Source organism: Nomascus leucogenys, chromosome 12 (assembly GCF_006542625.1).
Source record: "Nomascus leucogenys isolate Asia chromosome 12, Asia_NLE_v1, whole genome shotgun sequence".
In the NCBI taxonomy this organism is placed as follows: Eukaryota; Metazoa; Chordata; class Mammalia; order Primates; family Hylobatidae; genus Nomascus; species Nomascus leucogenys.
The window spans coordinates 72,957,149-72,984,543 of NC_044392.1; the positions used below are offsets into that span (position 1 = coordinate 72,957,149).

General features: G+C 34.9%; 1 protein-coding gene across 1 annotated transcript in view; it reads left to right on the forward strand.

The window, feature by feature from the left end:
* Positions 1 to 1,827: 1,827 nt before the first annotated feature.
* The window catches only part of OLFM3 (olfactomedin 3), a 205,189-nt gene continuing 179,621 nt past the window's right edge, over positions 1,828 to 27,395 (forward strand). Inside the window, exon 1 of the mRNA XM_003260130.3 lies at positions 1,828 to 2,305. Within this exon, the coding sequence (XP_003260178.1) occupies positions 2,237 to 2,305 (69 nt within the window). The 5' untranslated portion in view covers positions 1,828 to 2,236. The remainder of the gene's footprint in view (positions 2,306 to 27,395) is intronic.

The window sequence follows — 27,395 nt, forward strand, 5'->3', positions numbered from 1 at the left end:
TGTTTATCTTGAAGTGATAAAATTGATATGATTATATTTTCATATTACTGTGTGCATCTGTTAAATATGGCTTCCTCTACTCAAACAAGTATAATGTACTACTGTCTGCCAATTGAGAGGTAGAGATGTAAAAAAGATGGTAGAAGACTTCTTGGGAAGAGGGAAAAGCATGTGTAAATACAAATAACAAAAAATGTATTTAGAGAATGGATAATAAAAATCTATTATTATAATCATTCAGCCAACACACCTCTGCAAATTCATTTTCAATCTGCACAGTCATGTGAATGATTTAAAAATGGATGCAAAATTATCAACAATTTCTATATGTGATTTATTTAAAAATTATGCTGATTTTATCCTACATAGATAAGTATGTAGATGTTGATAGGTAGAAAAGTTTAGGTTAAGAAACAAAGATAAAAAGAAAAAAAAAAAACCTCTTTGACAAATATGTTCTAGGAAGTTACCCCAGAGAGTGGTAGAACTCTGTAGTTTTATCTATTACCTCAAAATAATGGAAACTTCTAAATATGGTTATGGCTGTTAAGGTTATTAAATTAACACCATTGTAAGTAATTTCACTTTCTTTCTATGATTTTGCAATCTCTATTTTGTATGATCCATTCCTTCAAAAAGAATTATCAGATGTAGTGAACTTCGTGCCATTTATGTTTATAGAAAATAAAAACCTCGAGTAACTATACACACATTTATAATATTAGGAAAAAAACAGATGCAATATGATGTAAATTCTTGGGGACAATAACTTTCAAATGTATTTGAGTCCTAACTGAGATTTCTTATATTTAAAAATAGGATATATTTTCAGTGAAAGGTCGATGAAGATTTCGTACTCGGTATGTGTCTGATATCTCAATTCATTGCCTTTTAAATGTCGAAGTAAAAGGAAGCAATGTGCACAGCCCCAGTTTATATATTTTGACTCTTAGGAAGTATAATTTCTAGAAAAATCAACAGAAGATGGAAATATTAAAGGCATAATTGTATGAGAGGGATGTTTCAGGGTGGCTACCAACTTCTTCCTTTGTATATTATTGAGAACACTTTTTCTATATTCAAAGAAATGAAATTGCTCCAGTAAGGTTGAATGATGGTGGGTAAGAGAATTTGCCATTTACCCTTTCTTTGCTCTTGTGAAGCAGCTATTCTGCCTTTTCTTGAGCCCTAGATTACAGAAGTGTTTGAAAGCTTAGAAATAAACACTCTTCCCATCCCGCTACCCATCTATCATCAGTGAATTCTTCCTCAAGTAAAAACACAAGTCAGACTGATGATAGAAAAACTGTATTTCCACGTATGGCTGTGCATATGGGGGGGGATATTTCAGTTGGGGGAATCACTAATGAAATATACCATTTATAACTAGAAGAAGAATATAAGCCTCTTTATTTGCTTATGCATAATGTTTTTAGATGACCAAAATCCCTAGATAGATAGATACACTAATACCTAACCAAAACATATAATTTTAATAAGCTATTCATAAATGACTGTACGTATCTATAAATTACCACATTCATCTCTCAATAACAGCTGAAAATTGTGTGCCTTGGATGACAAACACACACTGATAGTTTGCACTGCAAACTTTGTTTAAAGCACTAAATACAATATCAAGTCCTCTGTCAATGACAGCAGAAGGTTCTAGTGCACTATTTGTTTCATAATCCTGTATTTAGCTGACTGACTCTTTACTTCTCTGCAGCTCAAGTTGCCGGCAAATGCTGAACTGGAGCACGAGAGTCAATCCTGGTTTGGTTAACAAATTCCCTGCAAAATATGCCCCCGAAACCCCCAGGAGCTGTAGTGATGTCATATCCGTTGTCCAGGTCTCCACACTTCTCTCAGCAGTTACTCCCTTTATCTATTCTTTGGGTCAAAACTTTTGAGGTGGGCTGGCTATATAGCAGCGGGGGAGAGGGTAAACTGGGGCGCGCGGGTTGGAGGCGCTTCAGCACCGCGGCCAGCGCCCACTGCAGCCCAACCCACTCTCTTGAGCTCCCGGACTCCTATCTCTGAGAATGCCTGCGGAATGATCACCCCCCAGGGCGGCTGCCGCCGCTGCCGTTATTGCTACTGCTGCTGCCGCCGCCTCTGCTTCCACTCTGCTCTGACTGGCAGGCAGAAAGTGCAACTGACGAGGGAAAGGTCTCTGCAGTGAGTGGAGTGCCTACATAAAAGAGAGTAAAGAGGGGCAAAAACCCAGATCAGAATGCAGGCGACGTCCAACCTTCTCAACCTCCTGCTGCTGTCTTTGCTTGCCGGATTAGATCCTTCCAAGGTATGAACAATATTTTGAGTCTTGTTTGAAATAAATGTGCAATATGTAACAAACCTAACAGAAATGCAAATAAATATGTCAAAAACGGGACGAGAGACAGCTCTTTCAGCTACCTTATGGTGCCTGGCGTATCCCCACTGCTTGGAAGATAACAAGGTGAACTACCGGAGGAATAGCTCCTCAAGGTAGAGTCCTACTGCGCCGGGGGAGGGACTAGGAGAAAATATAATGTGCATGGGCAGCGGGCAATGCGGCTCTCCGGGGAATTTAGCTTATTTCGTGTCCAACTGCTTAATGCTCTCTTTTGAAGTCGGACGGGTAATGCAAAGGAGTTTGCAGTAGAAACAATGCAATTTATAAACATGTATTAGGACATGGTGAACCGTTTCTTTGTTGAAAGCATGGAAGCGTTTTCCAGCTGATCCTGGTCAATAATACTCCCATCGCAGACGTGCTGCGGTTTGTGTCCAAAACATTTGGGATGCTGCTTGTAAAACACATGGCAGAGCAGCACAGCTATACTCTCTGCCATGGCTGAGAGGCGTTGGTGAAAGGAGCTTGTGTTTGTTTCTTCCTTTTCATTAAGAAAATTAGGGGGCACTGAGGAAGTTCTGATTATCAGTATTAAGAAACAGGAAGTGAGAACCTTAACAAACTAAGGAGGGCAATAGGAAGGATGAGTTAGCTCATAGACGTTGAACTCTGAAAATTACCTAGTACTGGCAATGAAAGTGAACGCTAAACTCCTTTGATAAAAAGACAGACAGGGAAATATGGACAAATATTTTCAACGATGTCTGAGAAAAGTCTTGATGACAAAGTGAGATAATTTGAAAGCTTCAGCCTTCTAAGAAAATCATAATGACAGGGAATAAGAGATAAGCCACCTGGTGAAAAAGAGTAAGAGATACAATTTATTATTTTACTTATTTAACTGGCCAACAGCAATTTGACATTATAGGAAGAATGATTCCATGTTATAAAACTAATACAAGCTATATTTTGGAATATTATAAAGTTATTTTTAAAGCTTTACATCATGTGTGTAGTGTAGACAAATTGTTTCCTTTCATTACTGAATAGAACTAAGATGTAACCAAGCATAATTTAATACTGTGATTGTGATATTTGTAGGCCCAATATAGTATATAGTTAAAACTTAGAATCATGTCGTATATATTTGTAATTATTTCTGTACTCTTTCATATTTAGAAGGACCTGATGAGAATAAACTCATTTTATTTTAAAGCTTTGATTGTGCTGGTATTATTGATGAAAACGCTTCACACTGTGTGAATGTCATCTTAATAATCTTAAAGGCATATTTTATATACTAAGGTGTAGCTTTAAAGCATTTTGCACTTAGGAAAAAGTGTTGATTTTGTTTTTATATTTAATTTTCTTTTTCTTCTTGCCTCTGCACCCTGTAGTGACACATTCTATCCACTGCCACTCTTTTTATATGATACTGTTTAAAACTTTTGAAGACATTCCATATGATTTGGGAATATTCTTGATAAAACATTTTTTAAAAGCAAAGTTAATCACTAAGTTACTGCAGAAAAAGTCACTTGACTTAAAGTGAGTTTTATTTTTCTTTAAAATAAATTCAGAAATGTAGAGCTTCATTAACAATTTTGTGTGTGATTTATTTGTCTGTTATCTTTGATGCATAAATATCTTTACTGCTTGCACCCCTTTCTTTCCAAAATTAAATATATAGATAATTTTCTGTTAAATATGAAGACATTTTTAAAATAAGCAATGCATCTTTGGCCAATATAATCTTTTCTAGTTTTGGTGAGTTTATTTGTGTGTATTTAATGCTATAAAACTTTTTACTTTCTTCAGAATGAGCTGTGGATATTTGCTACAAATGAGCTGAAAAATCCAGGGAAGGCATACATTAACTTTTCAAACTGTCCTTCTCAGCTTCCACATACTGCAATACAGTGTGCAAAGAACAAAAGATGATTTTTTTCAAAAGACGATATTTGTTCTATATCATAGACATTACAGAGAATATTAAAACTTTCAAAACAAGTAATTTTAATGTTGTAAAAGTTTTAGGACTTTTAGACAAAACATTGCTTTAAAAAATGAAGAGAAGCTGCTTTTGTATTAATATTATATATTTATATTTATATAATATATATTTATATTGCCCCCCCAAAAAATTACAGATGGCACCATTGTGTCCTCAAAAGAATTGTCAACTAGGTTATAAACTAAGAAGTTTGTAAAATTTTATTTTTTATTCTACTAGTTACTTAAGGGCTTAGATTTTAAAAGTCAGGATTCATAAAGCAAATTATATATGGTGAAATTAAAATTAAAAATCCTATAATATAGTACTACAAAAAATACAGTTTTTGGACAAATAAGAAATAATTTGTGATAACACTTAAATGAACAGAAATGCTAACCAACTGCTTTTTTACATACTAATACATTAGGAGTGATATATGTCATAATCAAATTTTCAAATAATTTTAAGTATTATTCTATATTGTTATACTTTCTGTTTATTATATATATATATGTATATCTCACATGGATAAATAGAAACTGGCAAAATGGGAGAGCTCTTAAAATTGAATAGATTTTTTTTAGGTACAGGACTTTACATATATCAAATACTGGAAATCTACATCTTAGAAAGCACTTCTTATATATTAATTTACCTGAAGACACCTGGGTTTTCTAACAACAGTGCTAATTCTATTTCATGGAAGACTATATAATGTTTACATTTATAATGCTGTGTGTCCTTTTTTTTTTTTCTGTCGCTGAAGCTTACAGGTCTTATATGGCATTTTATAAAGTGCTTAAGTATCGCCATCTTATGGTAAGATAAGTTACTTGAAAGTCAATATTGTTTTTAGATTTTTAAAAATGGCCAAGATTCATTGTTCATAGACTGAGCTTAGTTTCAGCATGTACTTAGTTTCTTTTCTCTCATTTACTGTATCAAAAAATTGGCAAGATTGGTATTCTCTTCCAACAACGGAAGGCAATTCACACTAATTAATTATTTGTATTTTTGTAGGAACAGATGATGAATTTTTCTTTTAGGAAATTTGTTCGAAATACTTTTTATTAATTAAAGTATAATTAGTAAGTTTCCAGTTCTTTTTAGAAAAACTCAGAGGTATATCACTGCCTATTTTAAGAGATGTCAATTAATTTCATTTGTAATGGAGTGTTTGAATTATAGACAACATGCCGAATCATCATTCTATAAGCAAAATTTCAAACACTGAAAGCTTGTAGGAATTCAGTTGTTGCTCAATTTTATAGGGAAAGAACTATTTCTGTGTAGGGAATTTCTGAGGGCAGCTGCTAGATGGCATCTCTGTGCTTTTAAACTGAAGGCATTGATTTCAGTAATGACCTTGATAGTAGAAGAGTGGACTTCTTTCTGTTGCAGGAAGATTTTTAGCGGACCATTATTTGAACATTGTAACAAAACAGTAATCCCTGTGAATCAGAACCATGAATTTCTCTGCTCTGAACTATAAAGATAGGAGGATATAAATACAACTGTGCAGGTTTCAAACACAACATTGACACTGGAGCCAGCTAGATACTTGGGGAACAGTTAAAAAGAGGTGACATGGCCATATCTGCACACCATTGTGACTGCTAAACTTTAGATGAGTCATACTTGTCTCATAAATATATCAGAAAATGCCCTATCAGGGGAACTGTGCTGAGTTTGAGGAAACATTTACTATCTTCTTATGTAGAAATATGTTAAACTTAACTTATCTTCATGATACTTTCTCATACTACAGACATAAAATATAACAATGATTCAGCAATAATCTCCATCATCAAACTGTGGTTTCTGTCCAAGGCAACCCAGGCAATTAGATCTCTTGCCCTAAATAACATAATTGCTTTAAAGCCCTAGAAGCATGATGAGAAGTAGGAATATTTTAGTAATTATATTGTTGAATGTTTCATAATGTAATATACCATAATAACCTTCACATTTTGATATTGCTAAAGAAAATAATCAGACTTAAATTGCCTAAGGGTAGCTTTCATACATAAATCTAATTAAAGTTCTTGTTCTTACTATTTTTAAATGAAACTGAGAAAAAGCAAAAAAAAAAAAAGCAAGAGAAATAAACTGAGATTACTACTTGCTTTAAAATTCGCCTTAAAAATCTGTCTTTTCCTATTTCTCCTGTGCACTAGAGACATCCTCTTCATAACAGGATCAACTCAAATTAGAACAGAAAATATGGATTGATGACATTTGGCAAGGACCTGTAATTATGCACCAGTAAAGCCTGATATGGCAAAAACTGAAGAGTTCAAGGCAGTTTGTCTATATTTTGAAGGAGCAAATAGCTTCCTGGTCTCATCTTTTCTCATCTTCCTTAACCTAATTAAACTTTTATTGTGGAAGAAGTAAATATTCTTTCTCAATCTTTCTCTTGGCAACTAGAAACAGTTAAATGGTATCACCTTTCTTCATTTTTCTTTTAAAATTCTTACTGCTTATAGCTTTGCAACTATTCTCTTTACAAAGTGGCTATTGTGATGATCGATGCTCTGTTGGGAGGGAAAGCAGCACAAGTGGGAGAAACACAGGGGATTCAAGGTCCTTCATTTCTAGACCCTACCTCTTCTACTGATGATATACATAGATGTGACTTTGGGGAAGCTGCGATTTTGATGCCCATACCTATAGAATGAGGAGCCTAGATGTTCTGAAAACTTTGTTAAACTCTAGAATGATTTTTAATAATATTTGACCATTTATCAAAAATTAACCAATTCTTTTGTAGAGTCTAGTTAGTAATATCATAAACTTTGTGAAACCTGAGGATGAGCCTCCCCGGATAATATCATGCAGTTTTCATCTTCTTGGTTTCGCATTTAAAGCCTTCAATTTTCTACTTTACACCTCACCACTCTGTTTCCCTCCTGTATTCATATACACAATCCATATACTCAGGCTTCAATCCATTCACCTATCAAACATTGCTCCCCTGAAGAGATCATTCATTAATCTAGTATGTCTGAAAACCAACATGAACATACTTCAGCCATAAATATTTTATTTAACTGAAAATCATCTAGGGAAATGTAAAGTAAAAACTTGTTTTCCATATGAAAAGAATTACTGGATGTATTAAAGAGATGTGAAAGGTTATTTGGGAAGGCTACATATAAAAGGTAGCACATATTCTGTTGCCGACTCTTCTAGGCAGACACATCCTTAAGGATTTTAGACTGGAAATTATTTTTAAAGCTTCAATTTTTGTGCTAAGAAAATGTATAAAGAAAAAAGTGAGACTGGATAAACCTTCAGCTTAGACACTAAGACTTTGCATCTGATTTACTTAAGTATTAATTAAACATCAATTTACTTAAAAGCACAAAACACAACTTAATTGGCAGTAGTGAAACTAGGGAAAGATACAAAACCAGACTGTTGTCTTGGTAGGTTATGTGAAATTAATTACAGTGAATCACTGGGATTATCTGTACATTTCCATATATCTGAGTGAAATTACTTCCCGATAGCATTCAAGTATTAGGACAATATCAAAGCTATGTAAACACTCATTACCCTGGTTTAAATCTACAATATAATGTTGAAATGGTGGTCCTTGAGCATTTTAGTTCACCTAACACTGGTCATTAATCTACTCAGTCTATGCCCACTTACCAATCAAAAACCACGAAGTGTATATATATATATATATTTTGTTTTGTTTTGATTTTTTGACGGAGTCTCGCTATGTCGCCCAGGCTGGAGTGCAGTGGCACAATCTCGACTCACTGCAAGCTCTGCCTCCTGGGTTCACGCCATTCTCCTGCCTCAGCCTCCCAAGCAGCTGGGACCACAGGTGCCCGCCACCACGCTCGGCTAATTTTTTGTATTTTTAGTAGAGACGGAGTCTCACCGTGTTAGCCAGGATGGTCTCGATTTCCTGACCTCGTGATCCGCCCGCCTCAGCCTCCCAAAGTGCTGGGATTACAGGCATGAGCCACTGCACCCGGCCACCATGAAGTATATTTTTAATGAAACTAATGCTGTTATGACAATATTTTAAATACACTTTTAAATTTTGTACTTCCAAATCAGTGTAAAAACAGAAGCTGGACATGAAATAAGAAGTGGCTTTCAGCTCTAATAGTACAACTTTTCAATAGTGAGTTAACATGTCTGAAGCTCAGTTTTCATAACAATGAAATAATATAACAGCAATGGAACTTATACAATTATTTATGATATTAATATATGTGAAAACATTTTAAAACATAAAATTTAGTGCAAATATTCCACTTACATCAATCAACCTATAACCAAATCTAAAGTCTATTGTGGACCATATATTAAGGACTCCTAATAATAAAAAAGGCTTATCATGTTCCTTCACTCTTGCTGTTTCCTCTTCTCAGCTTTGTGAAAAGTAAATATTGTACAAAGTTATCAGCATAGCTTCTCAAAACCAGCCCATCATTTTGGTCAAAGCTCCAATTTAAACTTGTCACCTTACAAGTTTACATCATAATTATATCCAAAAAGGCACATTTTACAAGTTTCTTAGGAAAAAATGTAAAACAGGAAGAGTGGCTTCATAACATCAAAGCCCAACTGCATCAAAAAAAGAACTTTTAAACTAATCATGGAGAAGAGATCACAGAGGGGAAAGATATATTTAACCAAAGAATCTGCCAACAGATAAAACTGTTTTTATTGCCAGTGTGCAAAGTATGGACTTCTTATGTCTTCGCAAACTATGATAATGAGAAAGTAGTTTAAATTCTCTTTAATATTCAAAAATAATATTAGGGAGGGAAGGTCAGAAAAGGGATTTTCTCAAGTTACTCAATCAAGGCAGAGGGTCATGGAGAAAAGACCACATTTAGGAATATAATTTCTCTACTCTCTCTCTTGGATTGCTCTCTGTCCTTCTGCTTATATTGATCTTCTTGCTCTTCTCAGTAGAGACTTCTAGAGAGTTTTTCAAAAGACCTTGACCCTCAATTAGCTATTGTAATATTTCTGCTGATGTTACTCACCCAGTAGCAAATCCACCTCAGTAGCTCATGAGTTAATTTTTTTCTTTTCTATACTCAACACATGTAAATAATATGAAGGGTAAAAACAAAATACAAAAGCAAATATGTAATATCTAGAATAGACCCCACTCATGAACAACTATTATTTTAAAAATGTTTAAAAATACTTGCACACCATACCATAATGAGGTTTAATTTATCTCTGTTGCTTTCTATAAGAGGTTGCAGATTATCTGGGGGAATCTAAAATACAGAAAGAGCATAAGACCATCTCTATCTACAGTGCCAGGTAATTTCAATGGCAACATTCAAAAATGTTGCTGAAATAATAAAAAATTGATTTTTCCAAGAACATTTATTCTTTTTTGCTTTAAAAACAAGGTGTTGTAAAGCATGTATCACAGAGCTATGCCTTCTGTTATTTTCATACCAAGCCTTCAGAAGTATAAAAATAAGTTTAGAGAGAAGATTGCAGATGCTGTTGTATTCATAGTTTTGCCTCTCCCTGGAAAGCTTTTTTCCCTTTTCTCCATATGTCAAAATTTTACCTATATTTTAGGATGCAACTCAAAAACCAGTTTTCCCATAAATTCTTCCCCGACATTCCTTGCACCCCAAGAGTAGATAATCCTGATAAAGTAAGAACTCCTAGAAGAAAATAATGATGCTTTATTTATATTTGTATCTTTAGCTACAGGTACTGTGTCTGACACAGAATAGTTGTTCATGAACAAAAGTTGAATTCAATTTCCTCCCTACCCCAAATTTGCAAAACAATTTCTAATCACTTTTTTTGAAATAGTATTTAGGGTACACATACTTTTCTTGCTTTATTAGTAGTTATTTTATTGTATCTCTCTTACTAAATTGTAATGTATTCATTTATTATATTTTATCCCTTCTAATAAATTATAAGGGCAGGTTCAGTGTTTTGGGCACTATCATATTCTTTCCTATCTAGCAGCTAGCACAGTGTCTTTTTGATATAAGATATTTATGAGTATTTTTTTACATGAAAAAATGAATATATGAAGAATAAACAAGTCAAGGAACACCTAATAAACTTGAAATCCTGGGTTAAATGATGCATGAATATAATCTATGTTTTTGATCCATTTTTCCATCAGACAAGATACTGAGGCAAGGAAGTAAGACTGAGTTTAAGAACCTCTAAAGACTTAGAACTCATGCCAGGTTACTTATCTTGACTTATGCCAAAAATTATGTTTCCTTAAATTTCGTATTAATTTCCTGCACACCCCACTATCCTCAGTGCTATTTTTGACTTGTAGTAGCTCTCTAGATTGCTACAACCTTAATACTCCTGTGAGTTACCTGTGTTTCATGATGCTTGGTGGCAAAGTTAGTATATCCTCTTAGTGTCCATTTCATTTGCATGGACTTGTAAGTCCAAACATTTCATTAATGTGTACATGTTGTTTTCACTACTTTTACTGTATGTAATGTCTCAGCTTTATTTGATAAATTCGTATATTACCTATATTTTTCCAACTCTTTTTAAAGGCTGACTTTTTTTTTAAGTATCTAAAGGTTCTGTTTAAATTATTATCTTAGTATATACACTTATAATGGTACTGTGCCATATAAAGAAAAGCCATATTGCCTCCATTTTTCTACTACATTATTCTAAGGACATAGCACCACCATTAAGAATAATTTTTAATGATTAAAAACAAATATAAGTATAGTGGAGTCAGATTCATCTGAATTATAACTTCTAAATAGTATCAGAAATTAAATATTTTGTATGATTAACTTTGTAGGTTAAAATGCTCTGGAAAAAATGTCAGTAATAAAGTTGCTTACATATTACAAATAAACAGATATCTATATAACCCCAAAGGGAGGACATAAATTGAATAGACAAGCCTATTAATTTTTCCAACTAAGTTGAAGGTGATTAAGAAACATTGCCCCTTGATGATTTAAATAATATGACTAGAGGGACCAATTCCAGATGGCAGGATTTCTTCAAATAGAGAATCAGTACTGGAAATATTGATTAACTAGCACCAAAATGTCACTGGTAAAATATGACTTACAAAAGATGCCATCTCTTCTGAGAGTGATCTACATTTATGGCTGCATCGGGAATTATTTATCTGGAATCAGGACCAAGAGTCATTATTTTTACACGTACGTAAGTTTTGTGTCATAATGAAATCTTCATACATATCATTGCAGTAAAAACAAACTGAAATATTATTTGGCTCAAGACTCTCTGAAGACCTCTTATTATACTTATTATTTATAGATGCTACAGATATATTCTATTCTTTATAAGTTGGGTACTAGAAACAGAGAATAAACTGACTTTAATTTGATTGATCTTAAAGTACTCAAGGTCTATGCAGAAGGAAATGTAAAAAGAGTAATGCGAAGCTTATGATGAAGAGATAGCTATTGTAATATAATGACCCCAAACTGAGCAGAAGACATTTGAGGGTAAGGAATCAAGTGAATGGAATTAATTCATTATTTATTCATTGCACCCCTCATTGATGCCAAAGCTTCACAACCTCCTTGTCGGTCAAATCAAGGTAAGACTCCATATCTAAATATTTGTTCTAAAACAAAAATAAAATAAGACTTTAAGTGATAAAATTACAAATGAGTTTATATGTAGCATGGGGGTGAGCACATTCAAATACAGTTAAAAGGAAAACAGCGAGGAAAGCTATTTGTTTACATATCAGCGATGGTTTAAGTTGTTATAGATGATGATTCATTTGTCAATATGTATTTAAATATTTCAGTTAACTTTATTGCTTCCTACACCCCCCAACCCCCACACAGAGAATGATTATATTAATTAATATGAGACCGAGTTACCATTCTATTACTGCTGGCACTCAACTTTGGAACAAGATCTTCTTAGTTCAACTAATCTTAATATTTCTTAGAAAGAATAAATAGAAGAAAGGAAAAGGCAAGAAAACATCATTAAGCTCCTTTTTCTTTCCCTACTTACATCTTAACTTTGCAGAGAAAGAGGAAACAAGCTTGACTGCATTTTGTCTATTTGTACATAATGATATTGGAAAAGATCTTATTTCCCTCTCAAGAGACTCAACCTAAATAATATTAATTCAGCATACAAAATGGAGATTAGGGAAAAGGCAAATCATACCAAATCAAAGAAAATCATATACTAAATAGGATATTGAAAAGGTTATAGTATTGTGGACAGAGTACCAAATTAGGAGTTAGAAAAGCAGGGACCTTATACCAGCTCTGTAATTATCTAGTTGTATGGCCCTGGGCAAGTCACTAAAGTTTTGTGATTTCCATTTCCTCATGTACAAGATGAGTATGTTGAACCACCAAATGCTCTTATACTTCTGGTAGGTCATCCTAAAATGGGGCACATCAATCTCTCAAAAATGTAGTTCAGGCCGGGCGCAGTGGCTCACGCCTGTAATCCCAGCACTTTGGGAGGCCGAGGCAGGTGGATCACGAGGTCAGGAGATCGAGACCATCCTGGCTAACACTGTGAAATCCCGTCTCTACTAAAAATACAAAAAATAAGCCGGGCGTGGCGGCATGCGCCTGTAGTCCCAGCTACTCGGGAGGCTGAGGCAGGAGAATGGCGTGAACCCGGGAGGCGGAGCTTGCAGTGAGCCGAGATCGCACCACTGCACTCTGGGCTGGGGGACAGAGCAAGATTCCATCTCAAAAAAAAAAAAAAAAAAAAAGTAGTTCATCGTTTTTTCATTCTTTTTACTTCTGCTCATAGCCTCTCAAATTGATTAAATTAAAGGTAAAAATGTATATTGCTTTCATTTTGCTGAAAATCAGAATTAAAGTCTTGGAGAAAAATCACTGCAATTCATTGTGTGACACACACACAAAATTAAGTACAAAAATATATAAGCTGATTTCACATCCCAAGCACTATGGCTTATTTAACATTTATTCTGTATCTTCCCTTCCATTAGTTTTTGCAAATTTAATTGAAAGATAAATGAATAAATGACCTTGTGTTTCTACTGTCTTTATCTTATGAAAGTTAAAGCAAAAGAGATGGCTAAAATTATAAGAAAATAGAGAGATCCTCTATTTCAAATCTATAACAGAACTGGTGGATGGTTATCTAGCTTCTGTCTATATGTTTCTAATAGTGGGGAGTAGAACAGTATTCAAGAAATTGGGTTTATTTTTTATCAGAAATAATTATGAGAAAGTTTCTTTTTATATTGAGTTACACCTTCTAATGATATTTACTGCTACTGTGTTATGGTTTTTTGGCAAAATATAATAAAAATTGTATATTGACTGTGGTAGACAAAATAATATCCTTCCAAAGATGTCTGCATTCCAATTCGCAAAACCTGTGCATATGTTAACTTACATGACCAAACGGAATTTGTAGATGTGACTAAAGTAAGGATCTTGAGATAAGAATATGATGCTGGATTTTCTGGGTAGGCTCAATATAATCAAAATGGTCCTTTTAAGAGGAAGACTGGAGGTCCAGAATCAGAAAAAGAAGCAAGGATGACAAAAGCAGAGACTGGGGAGATGCCCTTTTAAAATGGGGAAAGGATGCACAAACCAACACATGCAGGCTGCCTCTAGAAGCTGGAGAGCCAAAAGAAATGGATGCTTCCAGAGACCCTTTAGAAAGGAATGCAGCCCTGCTGACAGTTTGATTTTAAGCTCCTAAGACTCTTCAGGTTTTTGTCTGCCAGAACTGTAATAAATTTGTGTTGTTCTAAACCATTAGGTTTGTGGTAATTTGTTACATCAACAATAGAAACTAATACATTGGCTTATATATATTAGTAATAATTGGTAATTACCTTATTAATGTGTACAAACAAACATAATCAGCCAAATAATGCTAAAGTCTATGCTTGTGAATATGAAAATTAGAAAGACCATAGACATAAATTACAGTGTGGTCTAAATATTATAAAAGAAGATAGATAATATAGAAATGAAAAATTGCAGCCGGCCACAGTAGCTCAAGCCTGTAATCCCAGCACTTTGGGAGGCCTAGGTGGGTGGATCACCTGAGGTCAGGAGTTTGAGACCAGCCTAGCCAACATGGTGAAACCCCGTCTCTACTAAAAATACAAAAAAATTAGCTGGGCATGGCGGCAGACGCCTGTAGTTCCAGCTACTTGGGATGCTGAGGCAGGAGAATTGCTAGAACCCTGGGAGGCGGAGGTGCAGTGAGCCAAGATGGCGCCTCTGCACTCCAGTCTGGGCGACAGAGCACTGCTTATTGAAGAAGGCTTTAATTGGATTACACATAGCCCTAATTGAATTGCATGATAAGTTTAGGTTTTCCCTGGTTGACATTTGTAATATAAAAAATAAATCATTTTGTTGTTAGGTAAAAATCTGCCCATAGAATCTCACCTGCTATTTTAAACCTTTTTTTTTTTTTTGAGACAGAGTCTCGCGTTTGTCCTTTTGTTGCGCAGGCTAGAGTGCAGTGGTGTCATCTCGGCTCACTGCAACCTCTGCCTCCCAGGCTCAGACGATTCTGGGCCTCAGCCTCCCAAATAGCTGGCATTACAAGCATGCAGCACCACGCTCAGCTAATTTTTGTAGAGCCGCGGTTTTACCATGTTTCCCAGGCTGGCCTCAACTGCTGACCTCAAGTGATCTGCCCACTTTGGCCTCCCATGGTGCTGGGATTACAGGTGTGAGCCGCAGGCTACCCGTGATTCAATACAATGATGACTATGATTCAATTTTTTCCTTCTCCATCGCTGTCATCAGTCAAAATGTGAGCTACCAAAGGCACTGGCAAGTCTTCCAATGAAAGCAATTTTGTTTAGAAAACCAATGCATATTTCATAAAGAACAGACAAATAAATGATGATTGCTTAGTGACACAGGATTTCCTCTTTCATGTGCAATTGAGAAAAAAAATGTGTTGTATAGTTTGCTTATTTAATTGCAAATAATTGAGAATTGCTTTTAGGTTTAAGAAAATTTATAAAGAAAATTATTAAAGAAGAATATAATTAGTTCAGATATTAAAGATTCTCAGTGTTCTAAATTATCACATGGGATAGACTGGACTATTGGCATTTATGTGGTAACTACTTTTTCAATAAATACAACTGGCACTAGTTTAGGAGTTGGACATAAAACATGTTTATAAAGATACAGTTTCCACCATTCTAAAGTGCTTAACATTTTTTACTGGAGGACCCAAAGATATTTATTAATAATTATAGTACTGGATGACATGTCCCACGACAGAAACCTGTATAAGACACAAGGAGAGAATGTGGCAGGGTTGAGAGTGGGGGACTTATAGCAGAATGGAGGATAGGAGAGAGTTCCCTGGGGACAGGAATCCTTAAAGAAAGGTTAACTAGGCAATGAAGAATGAAAAGATATTCCAGTAAATGGCAACAGCATGTATGAAGTCAAAGAGATGTACAAGCCTGTGAAGAACTGAAGAGCTTTTTTACATGACTTGAGTTTTCCTTATCCTTAATTATGTGAGATGCAAAAGAGGCTGATGAAGATGTAAAAGAAAGAGAGCCACTGATGGCATTAAAATGATAAAAAATATAATTATCCAAACATTTCAGGACTTAACCTGTACCAGATTAAAAATATTTCTGGAATTTAGTTATCTTAACTCCAAACAAGGTGAAAGATAGAATTTAAAAACATACAATTTAGCTGTACTATTCGGGGTTCTCCTGAAAAACAATCAATATATAAATTTGTGTGTGTGTGTGTGTGTGTGTGTGTGTGTGTGTGTGTGAAACAAAGAAAGACAGAGACAGAGAGTGAGACTCATTATAAGAAATTGGCTCACATGATTTTGTAGGCAGATAAGTCCCAGAGCTTCATTTAGCAAGCTAGACACCAAGGAGAGGGTATAGTTGTAATCAGATGTTCTGGAGGATGAAGAACCAGGAAGAGCCAATGTTCCAGCTCAAGTATGAATGCAGGAAAAAATGGATAGCCAAGCTCAAAAGCAGTCAGGAAGGAGCAGTTCTCTTCTGCTCAGGCTTATTGTTCTATGCAGGCCTGCACCAGATTGGAAGAGGCCCACACATTAGGGAAGTTAATTTACTTTACTCAGCCTACCAATTCAAATTTTAATCTCCTTTGGAGGCAACTTCACATATGCATGCAAAATATTCGTTGTTCAAATATCTGGGAACTCCATAGCCTGGTCAAGTTAACACATAAAATAAACCATCACAGTAGTAATACATTTAAAAAAACCTAAGTGTCTCTATATTCTCTATCTTTATCTTCCTATCTCTGTCTGTGTTAACCTACCTAGCTAGCTATGGACGATCTATTTATTTTAATCATCTAAACAAAAATTACTAAGAAGAATCCCAATTCATATCTTACCTCAAAGTCTCCATCATTTCATTGTGATTGTCTCTGCTTGTTGTAATTATGCTGATTGGACCCTAGGATAATCATAAGTGGAGATTCTTTGCACTGTAGATTGCATCACCATCACCACACATGCATATTAATCAATTATTTAAATATTTATAAATTCTTTTATAATAAGTCTGTTGTTGGGGAGGTTTCCTCCAAATAAAGAATCTTCTACTATAGATGACTCTGGCTTGATTAAACTGGCCTTCAATTTAGCCTAACCTAAAACATTTTAGTCATTTTGCTTTCAGATTCTAATGATCAATGTTTTTTCAATGTTTATTCATCTTGGGCTAAGAGTAATTCTTTTACTCCTATCTTTCTTATTTTTCCATTTCTTTCCTTCCTTCTTCCCTTTCCTGCTTCCTTCCTTTATTCCTTCTTCATATCCTTTCTTTCATTATTTTATTCATTCTATAAATATAATAAAACTCCATCATAATGCTAAAATTGAGGCAAAAGTTCAAATCATGTGTAATGGGTTGGTATGTTGACATTAGATAACAGGGAAGAGTCATGGATGACTCCAAATTTTTTGGCTTGAGCCAAATAATGCCCCAAATTTTCCCAACTGGAAGGGAATATGTTTCTTAAGATGGGAAATTTTGGTAGATGAGAGAGAAGATCAGGAGTTTGATTTTGAACATGTAAGTAAGTTTGAAATATTTATGAGACATCCAAGTGGAATTATAGAGTAGGCAGCTGTTATTTGAAGTTCAGGGGAGATGTCTGAACTGAAGATATCATTTTGAGAATCACTAGTGTGCAGCCAGTATTTAAGCCCATGAAACTGGAGAATTCTGAGGAATTTTGCTGTAAAAGAAATGAGAAATAAAGTATACCTAGGAGAATATGGCATCAGACATGTTTGTTTTTATTAATGTCTAAAATGGAAGAAATAACACTCTACTATGATGCTGATTGGAATGATACATGAGACATTTGTTTTAAAATGGGAGTGCAGAGACATCCTTTAGAACAGGTGGGAAGACAAAGTATATGATACACATGCTGTTGGAAGTTCAGCTAAGAAAGTGTGTGAGTGCATGGAAGCTCCCTTGTAATTGCTTTCATTTTCTCGGTGAAATAGGAAACATGGTCAGCAGCTGAGAGGGAGGATGAGTTATCTGTAGGGAGAAGAAAAGAATAATGTCCTGAAAACTGCAATTAGGAGCAAGGAGGACAGCTTTTCACACTGCCAGGCTCAGTGACAGAGAAGTGTGGCAAAGGGCTTGAGAGTTCTTTCGGGGAAGCTGAGTGTTCAGAGAAGAATCAAATTTCAGTAAAAGTTAAAAGGTGAAAAACATTTTCAGAGAAATGAACAGACATGAGGAAATGTCACTAATGATTGACTGTGAGTTCCTCACTTGTTGCAGTCTGAACTAAATCAATAATGAATCTTTCATATACATTGAAAGACAAGCCTGAGTTTTCCCCAGGAACTAGTTATTTTTTTTCACTGACCCTATGAAAAGGTTTAGTTAGCCCAATTCTCTTCTGATGTGGAAAATGCACAAAGCCATAAACTAGTTGGAGGGCATTCGACACAAATTATAATAGAAAGTGGGAGGATGTATCCCTCCCTTCCCTCTCACTCTGGGCCAGATTTATCCTAGGTAGTTGTGTTAGTCCATTCTCACACTGTGATGAAGAAATACCCAAGACTGGATAATTTATAAAGGAAATAGGTTAAATTGACTCACAGTTCCACATTGTTGGGGAGGCCTCAGAAAACTTACAATCATGGCAGAAAGCAAAGGAGAGGTGGGCACCTTTTTCACATGGTGGCAGGACAGAGTGACTGCAAGCAGGGGAAATGCCAGATGCTTATAAAACCATCAAAGCTTATGAGAACTCACTCACTATCATGAAAACACCATGGAGGACACCACCCCCATGATCCAGTCACCTCCACTTGGTCCCACCCTTGACACATGGAGATTATGGGGATTACAATTTGAGGTGAGATTTGGGTGCGGACACAGCCAAACCATATCATTCCACCCTGGCCCCTCCCAAATCTCATGTCTTTTCATATTTCAAAACCAATCAGGCCTTCCTGACAGTCCCCCAAAGTCTTAACTCATTCAGGCATTAATTCAAAAGTCCACAGTCCAACGTCTCATCTGAGACAAGGCAAGTCCCTTCTGCCTATGAGAATAAAAATCAAAAGCAAGTTAGCTATTAGATACAATGAGAGTACAGGCATTGGATAAATTCTCCCATTCCAAATGGGAAAAAATGGCCAAAACAATGGGGCTACAGGCCCTATCCAACTCTGAAATCCAAAGGGCAGTCATTAAACCTTAAGCTTCCAAAATAATCACCGTTGACTCCCTGTCTCACATCCAGGTCATGCTGATGCAAAAGATGGGCTCCCATGGCCTTCGGAAGCTCCACACCTGTGGCTTTGCAGGCTACAGCCTCACTCCCAGCTGCTTTCATGGGCTGGCATTGAGTGCCTGCAGCTTTTCCAGGTGCACAGTACAAGCCGTTGGGGGATCTACCATTCTGGGGGCTGAAGGATGGTGGCCCTCTTCTCACAGTTCCACAAGGTAGTGCCCCAGTAGAGACTCTGTGTGGGACTGCAACCCCACATTTCCCTTCTGTACTGCCCTAGCAAAGCTTTTCCATGAGGGTTCCACTCCTGCAGCAAGCTTCTGCCTGGACATCCAGGCATTTCCATACATTCTCTGAAATCATTCCACATTGCTGGGGAAGCCTCAGGAAACTTACAGTCATAGTGGAAAGCAAAGAAGAAGCAGGCACCTTTTTCACAAGGCAGCAGGATGAAGTTAGTGAAATCAGGGGAAATACCAGATACTTATAAAACCATCAGATCTCATGAGAACTCACCCACTATCACGAGAACAGCATGGGAGAAACCGCCCCCATGATCCAATTACCTCCACCTTGTCCCACCCTTGAAACGTGGGGATTATGGGAATTACAATTCGAGGTGAGATTTAGGTGGGGACACAGAGTCAAACCATATCAGTGGTCATATTTTACTCAAGGGAAGACTCATCCATTGAGTGTTAGAGGTGGATATGATATAACTATGAAAGAAGGGCAGAGTAGACAGCAGGTGGAACTGTATGTTTTAACAACATTTAGTCAAAACTCCACACTGAAAATTCCCTTGGAACATCTTTAAAGCAATGTAAAAATTAACCCATGTGTAAGAGAATGTATTATTTCTGCATGCCCCCCCACAAGACATACAGAAGAATAGGGTTCACTTTTGTTCCTTTGAAAAATTCTAAGACCAAAAATAAAATTTAACTTCAATATACGTTAATGGAAATAAACTTGTCAGTTGTTATACTTAGCAATTTATTTCTGCTCTAGCATATGCCTAAGGAGACAGGGATCACATATGGCTCTTAATCTATTATACAATGTCTTCCTAATTATCCAACAAACAGAAAAGAAGAAAAATGTTAACTTTAGTATTATGTGACTAAAGCAAGAAAAAAAAAGACCTATGTGACATTCTTCCCATTTCCCTTGCTATGGGTTGATATAATAGAATGAAAGGAACGCATAAAGTACTGCAATGTTGTTGAGCTATAAATCTGAAATTGAAAAAATTAAGGTGCCTGTCTGTGTGAGCATATATACGTTTGGTGTAAAAGAGCAAGAGTTTGATCTGGTTACTACTATAGAGTGAAACCTCAATGATCAAAACTAATTACATTAATTCTAGAAAAAGTAAGTGAACGGCATAAATTACATAATTTTTAAATGTACTTTATTATTCTAAATTACATAATAACCTAAGATAACTCTACAGATTTTATTTGAGCTGTTGTCTTAAACAGATTCTTAAAACTCATTGAAAAACTAAATGAGATGACTTTCAAATTATCCTATCAATTAAATAAACATAACAATTTAAAATTATTTTTTCATATAATTTAAAGTCCTACTGAAAATTTCACTCACTCTAAGAAAGCTCATACCTTTTCTTTTCCGTATCTTATCTTTAATCTTTGTGGGAATTATTATATGGTTCAAATGATGCAAAATTATAATAAATAATTTTTCTTGTTTGAAATTGCAATAAAAAACTTGACTCACTTGAAGCATGTTACTTCTCTCCAAATCACACATTTCTACATAATACAATTGGGAAAATAATACCTCCCTCAAGGGACTACATAAACATTAAATCACATAACATTTTGAACTGAATCCACTTCCTGGCATTTAGTAAATGCAAGATAAACAGTAACTTATTTTTCAGTAAATTAGTCTTCAAAAAATATTGCTCATGCTATATGTTCTACCTTGTAACTAATGTACTAATCTGTAACCTGATGTTGCTTATTCAGTTCATCTTATTCAACTTTACATGATTCCAGTATATGTTGTGAGAAAGAAACAAAGTATAAACATATTATTTTTCATAAACTCTCTACCTGTCCCTAACCCCTCTTTATAAACTTTAAAGTTTTCAGGTTAATTTATGAAGCAATGGTGTTAAAGTGTTTATGTTCATGAGACAAAAAGAGAAAAAAGAAACCACAAAGACCCTTCTAAACATAAAAGGCTATATTTGATGGAATAAATAATGGGCACAATTATTAAAAAAAAAAATAGCAACCACTGATTTGCCATGAGAGTTGACTAAAGAGAGGTGAAAGGAAGCCATTTTAAATATTCTGTCTTTACTCACTTACAGATCATCTCTGTTCTTTTCAACATCACTTCTGGTATTAAAAATTCTTTTGCATAAAGTAGGATAGAATTGTACTAACTAGTGATCCTTAATGTCCCTCCCAATTCTGAAATGTATTTTAATCCAACAAATCTTTGCTGAGCATATGTCAGGTCTCCCGGATGCTGTCATTTTAGTTTGTTCCAATTCTCTACACTCTTTTTGTACTCATGAGTCATTTGGTATTTATTCATAATCACAGTTAGTATTGAAGGAAAAGAGAAATACAAATAGATCTAAATTTGACTTTTTTGTTCTAACTCTTAAACAAGGTAGAATATCTCCAAAAACTCAAAAATTAATTTAAAATGACCATTTTAATAATCATGTGAAAAGTTTCTCCAACTGCTATGGGGAAAATGTTTCAAATGAGAAAAGTGTTGATTGTAATCTCCAAATTCATTTTATTTGATTATAAATGCTTATATACTCTTCCATTTTAATAAAAGATGTTAATTCTACCTTTGAAAAATTGTTAAAACACATAGTTTATATAACTACTACTGAGATTTCCAGAGGGTAAGATTTCTAGTTTACTATCACCTAATTTTTATTGAAAGCATTGTTTAGGGCAAATTATTCAGGAAAGGTTTTAAATATTGAAGTTGTCCATGAGCTAGGGGGATATATACTCCCATAACTCACCTTTTCACTTTGTATTGCTTCTAATAAAATATGCCTTACTATGAAACCAAGTAAGTCTATTAATGTATGTGTTAAGAATTTTGAGATTCTTAGAATAATTTAGATTCTTAGAAGGGAAGAAAGGAAAAGTTATCTTTCTTGGAGTCCAGCATATGGTAAAGACTTCAAATTATTTTTCTGATTTACAGAATATACCATAAGTGGTTAAAAACTCATGATATGGAGATGAATTTTTTTGAGCGTCTCCTTATTAGCAGTAGAATCTTGAGAAATTATAAACTTCTACAAGCCTCAGTTTACTTATATACAAATTTAGGGAAAAGATGAAGCTGAACTTATAAGATTACTATGGGAAGTACATGAGATAATAGTTTCTGTCAGTATCTAAAACGCAGCAAGACAGAAACAACGAAAAACAATAATACCAATTATAGCCTGATAGCTAATTCTATTATTGTATTAGTATTTGTATCTGTGTGTAATTTTCTCTTCTTAGGCTACCAATTATGTAAGTCCTCTCCATTTGGTGAAAAAGGCATGGGTGCAGCTAAAAATCAGCAATAGTCTGTCCAGTCTTGGGCAGCTGTCCAGGGACCAGATGGTCACTACAGTCTACCTGGATATAATGCAGTGCAGCTACTGATAATACCGGGTCAGAGTTCCTTACATGGGATTTAAACACAAAATGGAGTAATTTAAAATTATTTAATCAGACAGAGGGAAACTCAGTCTCAAAAAAATTTATTTAATCATATATTTGGTAAATTTATTTTAAAATAATAACAAAAATACCCACACATCACCAATTGCAAATTGACTGTATTGTTTTGGAGTGTTTTGGAGACTTTCATGTCTTAATCTTATGTTCTTTTCTATTCTGTCCTTATTAATTATTCAAAGAGCTTAAAATCTCCCATTAGAATTTAATAATGTCCACTTAAGTATAGCTAGGCTTTTGTTAACTTGTAGAAAATCCTTAAAAGTTTGCTGGTTTTTTCTTCCATCGTTTCTTTCTTACTTTGCTTTTCTTTCATGCTCTTTCTTTGATTTTTGCATATTCTTTGTTTCCCTGACCTTTTCAGCTCTGCGTGTGGGTATTATGCTGCGTTGCTCCCTGTGTCTCCTGAATATTCTTTCCTCAAGATAGTAGCCTCTGTGCAATGGACTACATTCTGCCACCTTCCCCGTACTTCTGCTATCTCTTTTGATAACTCTGAGCTGTGTGGAAACAGCAATCTCTGCTGAAATCATTGTACTCCTTGTTGTGTTACAAGCATTAATAGTAAGTGGTTTACCTTTTCTGTGACAGTGGTCACTTGTAGTTTCAAATGACATTTTGCTGGCTGCAGTGAGACTATTTTTATCCTCAAGAAAACATTGATATTTTGGCAGAAAAGAGTGGCTGTAAGTCAGCTGCCAAAACAAACCTGTTCCCTTAAAAAAATACAGCCAACTATTTCATATGTTTTAAAGATTTCTCTACCCACTGCAAAAAAGGATATATTTTAAAAACTGAAAACCTTTGTTTTAATGTTTTACTATTAATTATCTAATGTCCACAGGATGTTGCTTACATTTCCATAGAAGTAAAAGCATCAGCATACAGATAATAAACTTAATTTCATTTCTAAAACTAAATGCATGTGTGTGATTTAGCCAGATATTTACTTTCTATCCATGAGACTATGTAGGTGTGTTACTGTGTCACTTTAAGTGTTAATATAAATGTTTTCTGACAATATCCACACCACTGTACCCAAACAGCAATTGTTTACCTGGGAGAAATCTAGATACAGAGTTAATTTCAGATAATTGAAATAATTTGCTTCCTGTGGAGCAGGGATAATTATATGATTTACTTTCATCCGTAAAGCACGTGCCTCCACAGACCATGGCCTGATGAGTTTATGTTGGCTTCTCATTGTTGAATTAAAGTCGTAATCAACTCAGAAGACAAGTGCCATGGTAAAGGTGACTGAGAAAGAGATTTTTGACATCTCTTTTATGAAAGATGGAATAAAGAACCCTGAAGAACAACAACAAAAAAATGTTTCACATTCCCAATTTAACCTGCACCTTTTTCTAGAGAACGTGGCTCAGAAATTTATCAGGAACAGTCCCTACTACATGGGGCTTATACTGTAGTTGTGAACCCAGGACCAAATAAAAAAGTACATAAGCAAATGTCAAAACTATCTAGTTGTCTGCCACAAGCCCGGTTCAGAGCACAGGCATCAGTTGGTTGTAGGGTTATATAGCATTAGTAGACCCTGTTAGAACTAGGTTAAAGCAGTGCTTTTTTCAAGAAACCCAGCAAAATCACAACAATACATTGAGAGGACACTATGGGTCCTTATAACCTGGATAAGAGGAATTTTATAGCATCTCCACAGTGACATAAAATTATGAAAGAAGAGCCACCATTAGAATGTCTAAAACTAAAAAGTGAGGGTAAAACTGCTCCAATTAAGGTATCAGGATCTTTAAGGCACTCCTTTAGTAACTATGAAATTATTGAGCTGAAGAATGATATTAAGATATTTATAGCCTAGTTAGCCTACTAACTAAAATAATTAGCAATCAGCAGGTTGATGTCAAACAATATACTTTGTGTGGAAATACTCAAAACCCTAGAAAATCCATTTACCCTCTCATGCGCTAATTTCTTCCACAAACACGAATGTGTAAAGTGCTAGTCATTGGCAAAAAACAAAGCATTAAGCATAGACCCAATAGTGGGTGAAAATAATTGTTAAATTTGTCATTTTTTTTTAAGCGTCTACCATGATCCAGCCACTAAATTTTTTGTTAGTGTTATCTACGAGTTAGGGAAATGAGAAAAGCTGACTACTGGAGAGTCAATAACAATCTTGCATATATGCATTGTAAACAGGGTCTTGAAGCTAAGCAAATTAAAAAAAAAAAAAAGAAAAAAAGGCAAATGAACCAAAGTCCTCAGATTGTAATAATCTTTTTTAAGGGTGGATGGTCTAAGCTATATTATTTCAAAATCCTTGGGAAAACAGTAAAAGAAAGCAAGTTTATTTTCCATCTGCTCCTTTTATCAAAACTGCCAATAATCAGAAATTGACTTTAGAAAAAAATGAAAAATTCCACATAAAATCCTTCAGTCTGTGACCTCATCTCTCTTTCTAGTCCTTCTTGATACTTTCTACTGTAGGCCTATTAAAACTACCATTCCCACATCTGTGCCTTTGGAGTCTTCATTCCTTTGCTTTACAATATTTATTTTGCCTGGAAGACCAATTGTTCTACTCTTTAACTCTCAAAGCCTACTGATTTTTCATGGTTTCACTCAACTATTTCTTCTTCCCCCAGGCAGAATTGGCTTTTCTTTCCATGGCCTCTATGAAGGTTAATTTTAAGTGCCACTTTGACTGGACAGACAGATACTTAGATAGCTGACAAAACATTATTTCTAGGTATTTTTGTGAATATGTTTCCAGAAAAGATTAAATCAGTAAACTCAGTAGACAAGACCTACCCTGGACAACGCGAGTGAGCCTCGTCCAATCCCTTGAGGCCCCAGAAGAATAAAAAAAGAGGAAGGGTGCATTTACTCTCTCTTCAGTTGGAACATCTATGCTCTCCTGCCTCAGACATTGGACATGGAATCTCCTGGTTCTCAGGCCTTTGGCCTCTGTGGCTTACACCAGCACCCCACCTGGTTCGCAGGTCATCAGTCTCAGACTAAATTACAGCACTGGGTTTCGTATTTCTCCACTGCAGATGGCATGCCTTGGGGATTTGGGCTTCTATAATTATATGAACCAGTTCCCATAAACAATCACTTCTCATATATCTATATATGCCTATTGGTTCTGTTTTTCTGAAGACCCTAATACAGCCCCATAGCACTATATTTTTATTTCTTCTATAACACTTAAACAGCCTATTTTTTTTTTGAGTCATTTATGTAGGTATCCAATTCTCTCATGAACGCCTCAAGGCCAGAAATTCAATCCACTTTATTTTTGCCATTGCTGCAGAGGAGGCACACTGTAGCTAGTCAATAAGTGGTTGTGGAAGGAATTGAGACTGACAGATCTATAAACCCACTTTCTGTGGTACATACAGTCTATATTCAATATACCGTGCAGCTTATTCCACAAGTGAGAGGAGGTCTAAACTTTTGAGCATAGGGTTGGTTTAGAAAACAATTACATTTAAAAAGCAAAATGGAGACCTGTTGAGAATAACTAAAGTCTTGTTTCTTGTAGTTGTGAATCTTTTATATCAAGACAATGTGAAAAAACTGCTAGATGGTGCTTCAAAGCACTGTAAGTTCTAGCCCTGGGTCTATAATGTTGTCTAAGATATTTATCATCATTGAGTTCTCTGGACTCAATGTTCTTATCTGAAAATTAAAGGAGTTAGATATAATCATTTTTAAAATGTTTTCCAAACCAACATCCTAAAGTCTACTCTCAAGACTTAGCCAATGAAAGATAACAGACATTTCAGTCAGACAAGATAATCCACTGGAAAGTACTATTGATCAAGTAGTAGAAAGGGATGCATTTTTAATATTATGATCAATGCACTAATTTTCAGTTTTTGCCACTGAAATGTATGAAGAATAGCAGAACCGACAGCATTATGATAAAGACATTCAGTATTCACAAAGGGATAATTTCTACTATAAAGTGAGATTTTTAATATCCTTCTGGAACTATCACAAGACTATCCCCTAATGGGACAGAAACATTCAGTCTGCTCAAGGAGCAGTAGGTGCCTCATTATCATTACTTTCACAAAGGAAGATGAAAGCAGTAAAATCAAACATCAAAGATTTGAAAGAAATTGAACATAAACTTTAAAAAATATTAGTTATGCCACAGATATAGATGTACAAAGGTAAAAAGATCTGATTTAAAAAGAAATAAATTTTGAACTAAAAGTTTACTTTAAAAAATTATCTTAAAGTCAAGTTTATATTTATATATTACAGTTATATATAATACATAAGTATGTGTATATATACTATATATAAAATATATAAAGACAAACACATATGCATCCTAAAATCCTTAAAGCAAAACTAAATTGTATTATGCACCTACTGGGACATAAACTACAAACAAAGAAAGATTCCTTTAGTTCTCATGGGAAGAGTCCCCATACTCCTAACAACATGATTAATAATAAGTGGACAAAGAGAAATTAAGAAATGATCTGACCAAATTTCTATCATCTCTGGTTCTTGAACTATAATATAATTTTAGACATCTTCAGGTCAGTAAAGGCTTG